Source organism: Astatotilapia calliptera, chromosome 9 (assembly GCF_964374335.1).
Source record: "Astatotilapia calliptera chromosome 9, fAstCal68.1, whole genome shotgun sequence".
Lineage (NCBI taxonomy): Eukaryota > Metazoa > Chordata > Actinopteri > Cichliformes > Cichlidae > Astatotilapia > Astatotilapia calliptera.
In genome coordinates, this window is record NC_137430.1 from 4870801 (window position 1) to 4885243 (window position 14443).

Sequence of the window (14443 nt, forward strand, 5' to 3'; positions counted from 1 at the left end):
ACAGCAGAACACAAAACAACAACAATAATAATTCGCAAATGCTCTTCCTTTGTTGTTTTCTAAAAATAGCACAGGAGCACAGACTTTACCTTTAGTATGCTTGCTGGCAAGGTTAGTTTGAAAGTGAAAAACAGCTCACAAAAAAGCTGAAGGAATCTGTGAGGTTATGAGAATAATTGCTGCAGACGGTGTTGTTTTCCCGTACTATGTGGATTGCTTACATCATTTCAGGGTTAGGAATGGAACAAATGGAAACAATCCTGCACCCAGTGCATGCAAGAAGGTGACAGACTCATATGCAAGTACTGCAGATTTATACAGTCTTTCAAAGTGACTGGCACTGTTGGGAGGAGATAACTGTTGTACTTTAGATACAATTCCCTCACATATTACTGTTATCTGGGGATACAATGCCATTATGAAATGGAGGACAAGAGGGTGAGAAAATAAATCATCAAAAGCACATTAACAAGACACGTTAATTTGTATAGCTTCTTTGGACCATAAAACCCATGTAAAGATAAATGCACTAACGTTATGTCACTCGGTTAGTAGATCCCAGTGTAAAGGCTCAAAGTGCTACTATCTTGGTGTTTAGAAACTAAATGCTACACGTGAATAACGGACGGACAGTACATCCTCATATGATAGCAATTGTCCTTGGCAAGGTATGCCCACATCATTTTTAACTCCGATCAGCATCATCATTTAGAAAACAAGAATCATGTTCTAAAATTACAGTTAAGATTTTACCTATTTCAGAATCAGAATCAGAATCAGAATCAGAATACTTTATTGATCCCTGGGGGAAATTATTTTTTGTTACAGTGCTCCATTTTAAACCAACATTAAGACAAGACAGACAATACGCTAACTAAGAATAGTACAATATATACATATATATACATACATACATACATAAGTCACTTATAAATAAATATTTGGAAAAGAAACGTGTAGTTGTAGCAGCAAACAGTGTGTTAAGTGGATGCGTTGTACAGGGAGATGGCCACAGGCAGGAATGATTTCCTGTGTCGTTCAGTGGTGCTTTTTGGTAATCTCAGTCTCTCACTGAACGAGCTCCTGTGACTGACCAACATGTCATGGAGTGGGTGGGAGGTGTTATCCAATTTCACTGTTATTTTATAAAAAAGTGGTCTCACATATCTGATGTGTCCACACACCAGTGAACACACCAGAGAGCAACTTTCAGTTGGTTGCAGACTGGAACAGTGAGAGATTTAACTACCAACCTTCCAACTACTAGATAACTTGCTCTATCTAACGAGCTACAGCGAGCCACATTTGTACCTTTGTGACCCTCAAAGGATGACATGATTACATTTAGCTCTAATAATTTTGTCCCTGTCTGCCAACAGGGACAAAAATAGACTTTTACTAGATAAGTGGAAAAAAGGATGGATGGATATTTGCTTGGGTGTTATTACAGGTTTTCTTTTGACTTTTCCATTCCACCCATTTCTTATGATTCTGTCACAAAAAAATGACTTATTTATATCTCTGTGTTGTGTATTTTTTTTTACTGTTAAGCCATATTGCTCAGGGTTTTCTGTCCTGATGCTTGATTTCTTCAGTCTATCCATCCACGTTTTCCTTTTATAATCAAATCAAATCACTTTTATTGTCACATCACATGTGCAGGTACATTGGTACAGCACATGTGAGTGAAATTCTTGTGTGCGAGCTTCACAAGCAACAGAGTTGTGCAAAATACAATAATGTAAACAAGCAAAATACAAGAATGGCTACATCTGAAACTAATAAATATATGTACAATATATAATAGTATATGCATTTCTGGATGTGTATACTAAATATTTTTCTACGTGTGTGTGTGTGTGTGTGTGTGTGTGTGTGTGTGTGTGTGTGTGTGTGTACACATATTTTACAAATTAAATAGAGTAAACAATAAATAAAATATATAAAATAAAATATACAGAGTGAGACATGTGCAAAACAGTGGCGTTACTGTACAGTATGGAGTGCATAATGTTAAAGTTCCAGTAGTGAAGCTGAGGTGTCTATGACGTGTTCAGCAGTCTGATGGCCTGATGGAAAAAGCTGTCTCTCAGTCTGCTGGTACGGGACCGGATGCTGCAGAACCTCCTTCCTGATGGAAGCAGTCTGAACAGTTTATGGCTGGGGTGACTGGAGTCCTTGATGATCCTCCCCGCTTTCCTCAGGCAGCGCTTCCTGTAGATGTCTTGGAGGGAGGGAAGCTCACCTCCAATTATCCGTTCAGAGCACCGCACTACTCGCTGGAGAGCTTTGCAGTTGTAGGCGGTGCTGTTGCCATACCAGGTGGTGATGCATCCAGTGAGGATGCTCTCAATGGCACAGTGATAGAAGGTCCTGAGGATGCGGGGGCTCATGCCGAATCTTTTCAGTCTCCTGAGAAAGAAGAGGCGCTGCTGCGCCTTCTTCACTGTTTTGTTTGTGTGTACTGACCACGTAAGATCCTCAGCCAGGTGTACGCCAAGGAACCGGAAGCTGCTCACTCTCTCCACAGCAGCGCCCTTGATGGTGATGGGGGTGTGTACTTCTCTGCACCTCCGGAAGTCCACTATCAACTCCTTTGTCTTTGCGATGTTGAGGGTGAGATGGTTGTCTTGACACCAGTGGGTCAGGGCGCTGACCTCCTCCCTGTAAGCCGTCTCATCACCGTTAGTGATAAGACCCACCACTGTAGTGTCGTCCGCAAACTTCACAATGATGTTGGAGTTGTTAGTGGCCGTGCAGTCGTAGGTGTAGAGTGAGTACAGGAGAGGGCTCAGTACACACCCCTGTGGAGCACCAGTGTTCAGTGTGATGGGGGATGAGGTGATGCTGCCCAGTCTGACCACCTGGCGTCTGTCAGACAGGAAGCTAAGGATCCAGCTGCAGAGGGAGCTGCTCAGTCCTAGATCCTGCAGTTTCCTGTCCAGCTTCGAGGGAACGATGGTATTGAATGCTGAGCTGTAATCTACAAACAGCATCCTCACATACGTGTCTCTCTTCTCCAGGTGTGACAGGGCAGTGTGTAGTGTCAGGGCTATGGCATCATCAGTGGACCTGTTGTGGCGGTATGCGAACTGTAGAGGGTCCAGTGAGTCGGGTAGTGCAGAGCAGATGAAGTCCCTGACCAGCTTCTCGAAGCATTTGCTTACGATGGGGGTCAGGGCTACAGGTCGCCAGTCGTTCAATGAGGAGATGGTGGAGGATTTGGGTACAGGGATGACGGTGGCCATTTTGAAGCAGGCTGGGACTACAGACAGAGAGAGGGAAAGGTTGAAGATGTGCGTGAACACTCCAGCCAGCTGAGCCGCGCATGACTTGAGGACGCGGCCGGGAATCCCGTCCGGACCAGTAGCTTTGCGTGCGTTCACCTTCCTGAAGCACCTCCGCACATCCTCCTCAGACACAGTGTGCGCACTGACGTCATCCGTGGTGCGCACACTGTCCGGTCTCATGGTGTTATAAGTTATAAGTTATAAGTTTCCTATTTTACTTTTACTAGCTGTGGCTGTGGTGGCTGTGGCTCAGGTGGTAGAGCAGATCAGCTACTGATCGGAGGGTTGGTGGTTTGATCCTAGACTTCCCCAATCTGCATGTCAAGTGTCCTTGGGCAAGATACTAACCCCAAAACTGCCCTCCGATGCGTTCATCGGAGTGTGGCTGTGGGTGAATGTAGATTAGTTTGCACTTGTGTTTAGAAGTGAATGGGTGAATGAGGCATGTTGTATAGAGCGCTTTGAGTACTCTGGGAGAGTAGAAAAGCGCTATATAAGAATCAGTCCATTTAGCTCTAAATTTTAGACACAGCCAACTAGGAGTACCGTCATCTTTTGCTACAGTATTTAAATCTTACTTACAATAAATAAATAAATGAATGAACATCCTCCAAGTAAAATAAAACATAATTTAAGCTTAATTTAACACTTACTTTGATTTTGTGCACATATACTGGAGCATGGGTAGAGAATGGACACAAACACAGGGAGAACATGGACTCAATCGGTAAATATACATGTGAACTGTCTAATTAAACTAAGCCCTAAATATGTATTTTGCTAGTTTTTTCTTTTTGCCAGACTCTCCAAATTGACCAGCAGATAAAAAAAAAAGGTTTTTGTTTTTCTTCTTCTTGTATTGTGGTTTCCATGTAAAAGAAAAAAAAATGAAATTAACTTTTGGGCAAACCTCCGATTTACTGGACACAACTGGCAGTCTTTATAACTTATGAAGGACTATGATGACTACAAGATGTTGCTTCAGAGATTTCATATGAACATGGTGCAGTGCTGATAGTGTGGCTGATCTTTTCTTTTACCTGATAGAATCATATCTATGGTACATGTGCCTTCCCTTATTGTTTGTGTTCTCTCAGATAAGCAAACTGAAAAATGGCTTTGGAAATCCCACACGAAACAATGGAAAGCAGCACAACAGCAAATCAATAATGTATGAATAACAATCTCTGTGCTGTTTTGTACGTGGCTTGATCACCAGATTCTGGGGGGACTAGAGCGTAATAATTCAGAGTCAGTTCAGCAGATTTTGAAGTGCATCTGGAAGACGTCACAACTAACACTAAAGAAATGATCCTACGCAGCTGTGCAGGGTGGTGTGCAGTGACCCATCATTGTTGGGTTATATCCAGAAGGAGGTCATCATGACCTAATCAAGCAGCCCTGCCTCACTGCATTATACTGCTGCTGTATTTGGTTGTAAAAATAGCAGGCTGTCTTTTATCAATGCTTCTTGGGTCTTCAATAGGGAGTTCGGCCAACAACTACTTTGGATTTGAATCTTTTGAATTCTATTATTGCTACTTTTCCTTTCCTTTAGGTTGTGTATATAACGCAGGTTGTGAGTTACAAATAAATGCTGTATTGCACACATGAGCTATGTTAGATATCCTCAGAGTTTTTCAGTTTTGTTCAGTTTAGGTTGTGCAATTTTCCCTACTCTATGAATTGAAACATAATCCCAAAGCACAATATTTTTATTCTGGACAGATGGCAAGTGTTTTTTAATCAACTGTTGCTCCATTTTCATCTGAAAAACACTCAACTTCTCCTATAAAACTACTTTTGCTTTGCAAACTTCAAGTGTTATTATTTTGCACTCATTGAGCCATAAATACTGCACTGTGAAATGGAGAATTGCATCTCACCTGTCAGTTAAACCTTCCTGTTAGCTGAACTCTGCTTAAGCTAAACTCCTGTTAACAGTCATTATAAAGAGTTCTAAAGGGGTAGATATCAAGTGACTTTGTTTCAGACCCTTAGTTGCCCTGCTGAAATTAGGAGTTAAAAGATACATGCAACTAAAACATGACAACACACTCTGCTAGATAGTCAGTGTTTTGTGGTACTTAAGAGGGAAGTGTTAGAGCTACAGCGAGATTTTTAATGAGGATGTCTTTCTTCCACAGCAGAACACAGGTGCTGTCTGCAGCCCTTTTCAGACATGACACGCTCAGAATAGTTTACTAATTATTGGATTCTACTAGAGCATCACTACTGCATCATTCATAGTTTAAAATATTTTCTTTCTTACACAGGATCTTGGCACAGCCTCTCATCCTGTATTTGAAACAATCTACCTTCCCTTGCCTTTAAGCCAGCTTTCAGACGGAGCTTTTGTGATCGCAGTCAGAGCTGAGTGTCCATGAGAGGTCCATGTAATGATGGCGGTTTCTTAGTGACATCATACAGAGTCAAGAACAGAAAAAACTAGAGCAGTTTGAAAACTTTGGCAAAACAGTAGATGTAGGATGAACACAGTGGTGCAGCATGGCAACTCAAAGCCCTGAGAAAAACAATCTTTCATGGTTTTACTTTTATTGACAAAGAATGATGAAAAATAGAAAATGAAGTCAAAGGCACATCCTCCATCCTGAGGTAATTAACAGTTTGCAACAGTGAAATCACAGTTAAAGCTGCGTACTTTTATATACAGAGTAGATTATTGTAAAATAGTTCAGTAGATATGCAGATTTTTTTGTCCTGTATCACTGCATCTGTGCTTTTCTGCGGCTTCTAGCTGGAAGCTGATTAATTATTCTCTGTGTGAAGGATGTTTTGGCCTAGAGTGATTGCTGCTCCTCTGTGGCACTCCTGTTCTCTAGATCACCTCGAGCCAAATGAGATGTGGTGGGGAGGAATAAAGGGTCAAAGCCCTCCATCTCTGCACCACCATCCCTTCCTTACGTCCCCTAACCCTCAGCAGCCTTGACAATCCAGAGCTGCGAGGAACAGTGGGCTCCCCTGGTACAGTTTCTTCTTAGAACTGTACCAGTTCTAAGAATGATTCCAGTATGACACAGGAATCTAGTAAATGTTAATATAGTTTACTGAATAATGTGATTTTTTTTAATGAATATTACTGAAATCCTGCTTTATTTCATGGTATTTCTTTCCCTATCTAAGAATTCAACACTAAAAGTGTCCTAGTATTACGTCCACAGACATCTGCTGGGCCGATTGTACAGCTGTCATTTGTTACTTTGCTCTTATCAGTTCTGGCTCAATGTTTCCAAGACGCAAGCGGATCACACTGTAGGCTGAGGAGGTTGTGTTCTAGTTTGCAGTTGTTAGTCATGTCAGATGCTCAGTAAACAGTCAGAGTTGCCCGCAGTGGTGATAGCAGCTTGTCAGGTCTTAGGCAATGCTAACTGCCCATGCAAAATGTTTTCAGAGCAGTCCAAAAGCCTTTATTTACAGTTTTCCAGGATTTCAGTAAAGGTGCTAGAATTAAATGAATGTATTTATAACATCAATCACACATAGATTAACATTCCCCCTGTTTATATAGGTAAAGGCACATAAGACGACTTGGTTTGCATCTCTTTGCAGTCAGTTTATATGTCTCTCTCTTCTCTTTGTCTCTCTGTTTATGTGTTTCATTTGCATTTCTTTTAACACATTTCTGTCTCTGGTCTACTTTCTTCTCTTTTTGGTCATGTTTAGACTCAGTGACACCTTTTTTCTGACTCTTTCCAATCGCTTTTTGGGCTAATTTGCATTTTTTTTCTTTTTTCTGCCTTTTAGTGTTTGGTTTTGGTCTCTTTCTGGTCATTTTAACTTTCTTTGTAGTTGTCTGCCTCTCCTGGTTTAATCACAGCACTTTGTGTTTCTTTGTAGACAATTTCAAGTCTATTTTTGGTCGTTTGAATTTCTTTCTAAAATTCACATGTTTAGAAACAGGTTTTCTGGGATTAGGTGTGTGGAGTATTTGAAACCCTCAGCCTGTGCAGCAGACACTTTCTTTTCCTTCAACCATTACAAGCTGAATCTCTACAATTTTGCTTCATTTTTGTCAATCTCATATTTCAAGTACAGTGGTCCCTCGCTGTAACGTGGTTCACCTTTCGCGGCCTCACTGTTTCACAAATTTTTTTTGTGCAATTTTGCTTTTTTGTGTTTGTTTGTTTGTTTTTTTACAGGGCATTGTGTTCTGCCTCCTGATCGGCTGTAGACCATTGTCAGTCACTCTCCTCCGTGCTGTGTCTCCCGTACAGAACAGAATGCCTTCAGCTTGTCACATTTACATAAATCTTCGATCGCTAGCAGTGTGACTCTGAAGTGCTGTACTTTATGTCTGCAAGTTTTCTCCCCAACAAACACAACAATGTCGACAAATGTTTTACACGGTCAAAGGCACCTGCGGTAGCACCCAAAAGGGAAAGATGCTACCATCACACAAAAAGTTGGACATCTGGACATGCTAAAGGAAGATAGAAGCTACCGTATTATAAGGTGCCTGAATATAAGGCACATTAAGCGATCAGATATGTCAAACTTTCCCCAACTCATTCTTCTTGCTTCCGTACCATTGATTCATTAATGTTGAATTTTCTGGCAGATTTTTTTTTTTAAATGTCTTTTTAGCTTGACTAAATAAAAACATAAAAGCTTTTAAAACGGTAAATGGTCTGTATTTGTATAGCGCTTTACTTGGTCCTAAGGACCCCAAAGCGCTTTACACTATACACAATCATCCACCCATTCACCCATTCACACACACGTGATGGCAAGCTACATGTAGCCACAGTCGCCCTGGGGCGCACTGACAGAGGCGAGGCTGCCGGACACTGGCGCCACCGGGCCCTCTGACCACCACCAGTAGGCAACGGGTGAAATGTCTCGCCCAAGGACACAACGACCGAGACTGTCGGAGCCGGGGCTCGAACCGGCAACCTTCCGATTACAAGATGAACGCCCAACTCTTGAGCCACGATCGCTCCTAAAACCTACTCAACTGTCTATATACTGTACGTAGCAGGAGCTGTATGGGCTACATTTAGACTCTACTCCATCTAGACCATATGTTGGACAGAACCTGAAATACAGATGTGGGTGTAAAACAACAAGAAACCACATGTCGAGCAAAATAAACCAGTTGTGTATATATATATCATTCATTTTGAACACACTCGCACAAAATAATAAACAGAAAGAGCTAGCAGGATGACACAGTGTCATAGTTCTTGAGTAAAGCTAACACGAGGATTTCATTGAAATAGAAAAAAAAGATCAGAAGTTAAATTGCTTCTGAGAGTATTTGCAATAATCAGAATCTTTCTTCTAAAAAGTGTCTTGAAGTAGCACTTTCATTTACCACCTTCAACCCACAAGCACCTGCTGTTGCTGCAGAGATCGTGTTGTTTTTCTTTTTCAAATGCCTAACGGTGTTAGACTTATATGTCGGCAGCTATAGTCACACACTATATATACCCAAGTGCGCCTCAGCTTAATGGCACACACTAATGACAGGACATCAGCCCGCATTTACTAAACATGTATGTGCAGATTTGCAACAGTAACTAATTTTACGACTTCACTTTACAACTATTTTTCTTAGTTACCAAGTTGATACTGTAATTACTGCATTACTGCATTGTTGATACAGGGCGATCGTGGCTCAAGAGTTGGGAGTTCGCCTTGTAATCGGAAGGTTGCCGGTTCGAGCCCTGGCTTGGACAGTCTCGGTCGTTGTGTCCTTGGGCAAGACACTTCACCCGTTGCCTACTGGTGGTGGTCAGAGGGCCCGGTGGCTCAGCACTTTGGGGTCCTTAGGGACTAGAAAAGCGCTATATAAATACAGGCCATTTACCATTTACTGTAGAGATTTGAAAAAACTTTAATCCTCACCTTAAGCTAAGGTTTAGCATTATCTTATCCAAGTCAGGCACCAAATATTATAATTAGGAGCCTTAAAGTAAAACTACAGCATTTTTTTCTTCTTGTATTGAGAAATACCTCAAATTAAAAAAAAAAAAATAGATCTGTGATATGTCTAAGGAGCTTGGAAAGAAAGGTGACTGGACTTCTTTAAATTTCTTGAAGATGTTTCATCTGAAAAGCTTCAGTTCTAAGAGCAACTGGTGGAGAGAAGACAGATGGTTTGAAAGAGGAGTGAAAGAAGCCATCTATGTCCACTCTGAACGACCATCTTTGAACAGAGGCGGTGGCTTACAACACCAACTGTCTACCATCTATAATCCAGTTCTGAGATCCTTCCAAGATGCCTTAATGCCCACTCACATCCTGGGCCATTTGACCTCAAGAAGTCACATGGTAGGGTGGGGCCAGGCTTCACAATGGATTCACCCAAAACCTTGGCTGATTGTGACCCACACCCATTTTCACACCTTGGCTCCTGTGATTAGGTAGACAATCAATAAGGGGTCCATGACCCTCTTGTGGGGACACTCCCCTAGGGCTTAAATTCTTGGACTCTCCACCACTCGCTGCTCTTAGAACTGAAGAAGCTTCTCAGATGAAACGTCTTCAAGTAAACTTAAAGAAGTCCAGATGCTTTTCTTTCCAAGCTCCTTAGACTACGATGACCTGGATGACTGAAAACCTTCACAGAGTGAATGGTGTGATATGGTAAAAACAAAAAGTATTTAGCTCAAGGAAAGAACCACCATACTTGACAGTATACGTGAGCTTCATTGATGTCAGATTCAACTTTAAGAGAAAGAACATGGTGATTATTTAATTTGATTTGTTATTACATGTTTATGGACAAACTCTTTCTCACTAAGAGCCTTTTTTTAATGCTCCAGTTCTTGTATTTCCAAACATGAAAAGTCATTTTTTCATATGTGCTGTAGGCCTTAAACAAGCTCATAGGAAAGGATTTGTGTTCCTGTAGAGAGTTTTGGTCACGGGGAAGAAAATAGAATAGTAACAGTGTTTTTGTGCTTCTGTTTCTTATCTTTACAGGTACAAGAATATCATCCAGCTATGGACTGGCTGTCCTCCTCGTGGCGTGTGGTTTGGTGAGGAATGCCTTGTTATAATTTGAGGAACTGACATGGTTTGCACCCAGGTCTCTCTCTCTCTCTCTCACTCACTCTCTCTTTTTCTGTTTGCTCTCAAAGCGAATGAGAAAAAAAATGCCTGTTTTACTCCCTGCCCCTCTCCCCGCCCCCCCCCCCCTTACCCCACACACATCTCTCCACCATATTGCGGACAGCACAGTTGCCCCCCCCCCCCCTCGTGTCCTAGCCACTACTGCTCTTGCACCCAGCACATTGTTATTAGCCAATGTAAACACCAGTCACATTTAAAGCTGTCGGATTACCTTTTGTACAGACGTCATCCTGACACCACCTGAGGTGCAACGCTCCTATGTGACAACTGGACTCTGTATCTTGTTGGATAAATCTCATGGAAGAATGACTTTCTTATGGTTTCGCTGTTCCAGTTCATGCGTTCATTGCTCAAAAGCGAACAAAAAAAGGAGAGTCTATATTTGTGTAATATATATAATTCTAGATCTGTATCTATATCTGTTTTATTTGAAGCACCTAGAATTACTGTATGTGCTGTATACATAGCTACCACTCACCATATTGACCATGGAACTTCAATGTGAATAGGCACTCTTAGCCCTCTCGAAGAGATAATTTATATTCAAGTATGTGTTAATTTAGACTGTTACCATTAACCAACAGGTTAACGAAAGGTTAAATTTTCCAATTTTTCTTTCAGCTGTATCAGCCACCCAGCTTTCCATTGTGCATAATTTAACATCTTGTTAGTGATCCATCCGGGGATATGCATGCTTATCGGTCTGAAGGCTTAGAAGAGAGGATAACACATTAGTTGACCTACATGAGTCAAACATTTGGAGTTCAGTGTTACGATATTTTGAATTTAGCTTTATTTTAATGTGCTAACTTTGATGTGAAAAAAATGTCCCTATGTCATTTTAATTTGTATCGCATCCTTGGTAGGAATAAAAAAGGATGTCACAAGTTACGAGTCATTCAAAATTGTAATATGTGACCATTGGATGATTGATGTTAACTGAACTGGACCTTTGCTAAATGACATGCTTCAGATGCTGTGCACCTCCCTGCTATAATTACAGAGGATGAATGAGGATTTGCCCACTTTGGATGATGAGGATAGCTAGCATTTATTGGTTATGATTCCTAATGCATACAGTGACACACATACAGGTACAAGTCTGAGTGGCAGGGTGGTGACATGAGATCCAGTGACACAGAGAGTATACTCATTATGTGAAATACGTTTATTTTTTCTCTCTTAATTTCACATTAATATATTTTTAGCTTTATCTTCAGATGATATATCACAGAGTTTTTTATTCATGCATAGCATTTATTAAAAATATACCGCTTTGACAATCTGACACAAACAGAGGCAAAGGCGTGGTGGGGTTTCATAGTACACATAGCTTAGATCATTAGCATGACTGAGGATAACCTCCAAAAGAAAAACGGATTCTTTCCTTGTTAACTTTTGAGCTGAAAGGACATTGTGCACCAATGTTCCAATTTAAAGTGAAATATTTATGATTAAGCGAATAGCTGACAGATGTCTCAAGAAGGATACTGTAAATGAATGTTATCGACCATAAAATTCAGTGCCAGAGAGCACCAATCACCCTGCAACGAGATCAGTGCTTTATTTCCCATCTTTCTTCTTGCTTAGCCCAACTTTTAAGGTGGTCAAAGATAAAGCATGATAATAGAAGTCATAATTTATTATATGGTGTAAGCTGGCTTTCATGCATAGTATATAAGGAGTGATCAAAAAATTCTGGGAATCCACCCCACACCCCCTAAAAAAATCAACTCTTGGCCATATCATTTAAAATTGGCCAACCTCTTGTTCAAGATCATCTTCTTGTGCACAGGTGGTATTTTTAGATCACCTTGTACATTTATCCCTGGCTTGCCTCTGCAATATGTGCTGATGTCCTTCAGTTTTATTAAAATCGGATTTTCAGTTTCAGGAAAAAGTTACAGGGAGGCAGATAATGCACGTAAAAAGCAAAGATTGTGTTGATGTGGGTGAAAAACTGGAAAGCAATAGCATTTCCCTGAGGCACCTCGCACCAATGCAGGACCAGACACACAGCATGTCATGGTGCACAACCTCATGAATGTCAAAAAAAAAATGATGAGCATGCTTCTTATTTCCCACCTCATCTGATCTGCTGCCTTCAAACTATTGGATCACAGCTGGAAACCCAGATCCCATCACCAGCGACGGCCGAGTCAAGTTGCTGTTTGGTCACCGTGCAAGTTTGAGGTCCACGGTGAAATCACAGGATGTACACGTCATGTGGTAAAAGAAAAAACTTCCAGGGAGTGATCTAAAAATAGCAGCTATGCTGGAAGCTGTCTGGACATTACTGAGAAGATGATGTTGAATGAGAGATCAGAGATGTTTAAATCAGGCAGGGTTTTCAATTATTATGGACCTGATCTCAGGGCGTTTTGATCACACGCATACAGCATTTTGAAATGATTACTGTGTATGTCCCAAAAAAGGTAAATGTTCACTTCACTTTGAGCTTTCATTCTGCTTTGCAGTCAAAGCTAAATCAAATTCTCCCTTGTATAGATGCATTTCCAATAACAGTTGTGTGAAAACTTGTTGATCCAGCTCGGAGCTTCAAAGGCTGACAGAATGTGTCGTGCTTTGGGATAAGAGCAGAGACATCTTCTGATCAGAAGCATCAAGGCTGGGTACAAGATGTGCGGGCGATGGAGGGCGACCCTGTCTAATGCCTCAAGTTTCAAATAGCTTCAATGCACATTTAGACAGTTAATCTAACATCGCTGTCACATATATGCCACTCGACGGATTGTTTTGAAAAGCTATGTAACATGATTTAGTTTACAAGGAGAAAACAATCTTTTCCAGTGTATTGAGAACGAGATTTGAATGTGTGCCAGAGAGTGGACGGTGTGTCCAACCTCATGTAAAAAGATGCAGAATTGTACAACTTGTAAATGAAATAATCAGCATGAGAACATTTTTTAAATCCATTTAAAAAGGCAGAGGCCAGTGATGTTCTGTACTTGTAACAATGGTGTCATGTACTCATATTCAAGTGTAAACAAGTCCAAAGTGGGTTTTCATCTCTTCAAAATGAAAATGGGTAAAATGTATTTGACAAAAAAAAAAGTATCTATCTATCTATATATATTAGAAACATCTCCTTTATAAAGCCTTCATCTTAATCTAGGGGACTCACTTCATCGTGGGTCCTTGCAACATACTGAATAACAAAGAAAGAGAGATGGGAGCAATGATTGATTGGTGTGGTTAAAAAAATAATAACTAATACTTGGTATGAGTGTTGGGAGAGGCTGAATTGCTTACAAGCAGCAAGGTCTCTATTACCAAAGAGGAGAACAGTTCACTGTGATGGTAACAGCAGCAGTTCCTACACCCAGGGATGTTATTTCAGAAACATCACACAGCCATTTTTGTTCTGTTTTATATGCCAACTCTTCACCCACTCTAGATGTATTTGTTTCTTCTAATGTATTTCATTTCAATGCGGTCCTGTCTGTTTGTTGAGCTGTCAAAACTTCTGATGAATTATAATTCTCTTTTCTTTGCTATTGTGTGAGGCTTCTGTACTGCAACATTGCAACAGTTTGTATTATAATGACAATACCAGAATAATATTTAAATAAACCATTTTCACAGATGAAATTCAAACACTGAGGAATCCCATCTGTTTGGTTGCTAAAATACTGAGCTTTTTAGTGAGTGAGCTAGAGAGCGCTGACAGTGCTAAACACTGGCCCAGTTTCCAACTTGGAATAAATGTTGGAATTATTAATAGCTTTTTGTTTGATAGCACCGTAGAATCTTGCTTTATATACCATCAAGAGACTGAAAAATGTGAAAAAAGCTAAACAGAAAAAGAAACAAATGTTTGCGATTGGCATCATTTTTGAATTAAATGGTAAATGGCCTGTATTTGTATAGCGCTTTTACTAGTCCCGCCTAGGGACCCCAAAGCGCTTTACACACCCAGTCATCCACCCATTCACACACACATTCACACACTGGTGGAGGCAAGCTACAGTTGTAGCTACAGCTGCCCTGGGGCAGACTGACAGTCTTGACTGAATTACTTCATAATCATAAAA

At 40.7% G+C, this 14443-nt stretch overlaps 1 protein-coding gene across 2 annotated transcripts in view; it reads left to right on the forward strand.

The window, feature by feature from the left end:
* vstm2a (V-set and transmembrane domain containing 2A) overlaps positions 1 to 14006 on the forward strand; it is a 109529-nt gene extending 95523 nt beyond the window's left edge. The window contains exons 5-6 of one of the 2 annotated variants that reach the window (XM_080305870.1): positions 10239 to 10294; positions 10611 to 14006. In XM_080305870.1, coding sequence (XP_080161996.1) covers positions 10239 to 10294; positions 10611 to 10622 — 68 coding nt within the window. In that variant the 3' untranslated portion in view covers positions 10623 to 14006. Of the gene's footprint in view, positions 1 to 10238 lie in introns of both variants that reach the window. The other variant, XM_026180719.2, reaches the window with a different exon arrangement.
* Positions 14007 to 14443: the final 437 nt, after the last annotated feature.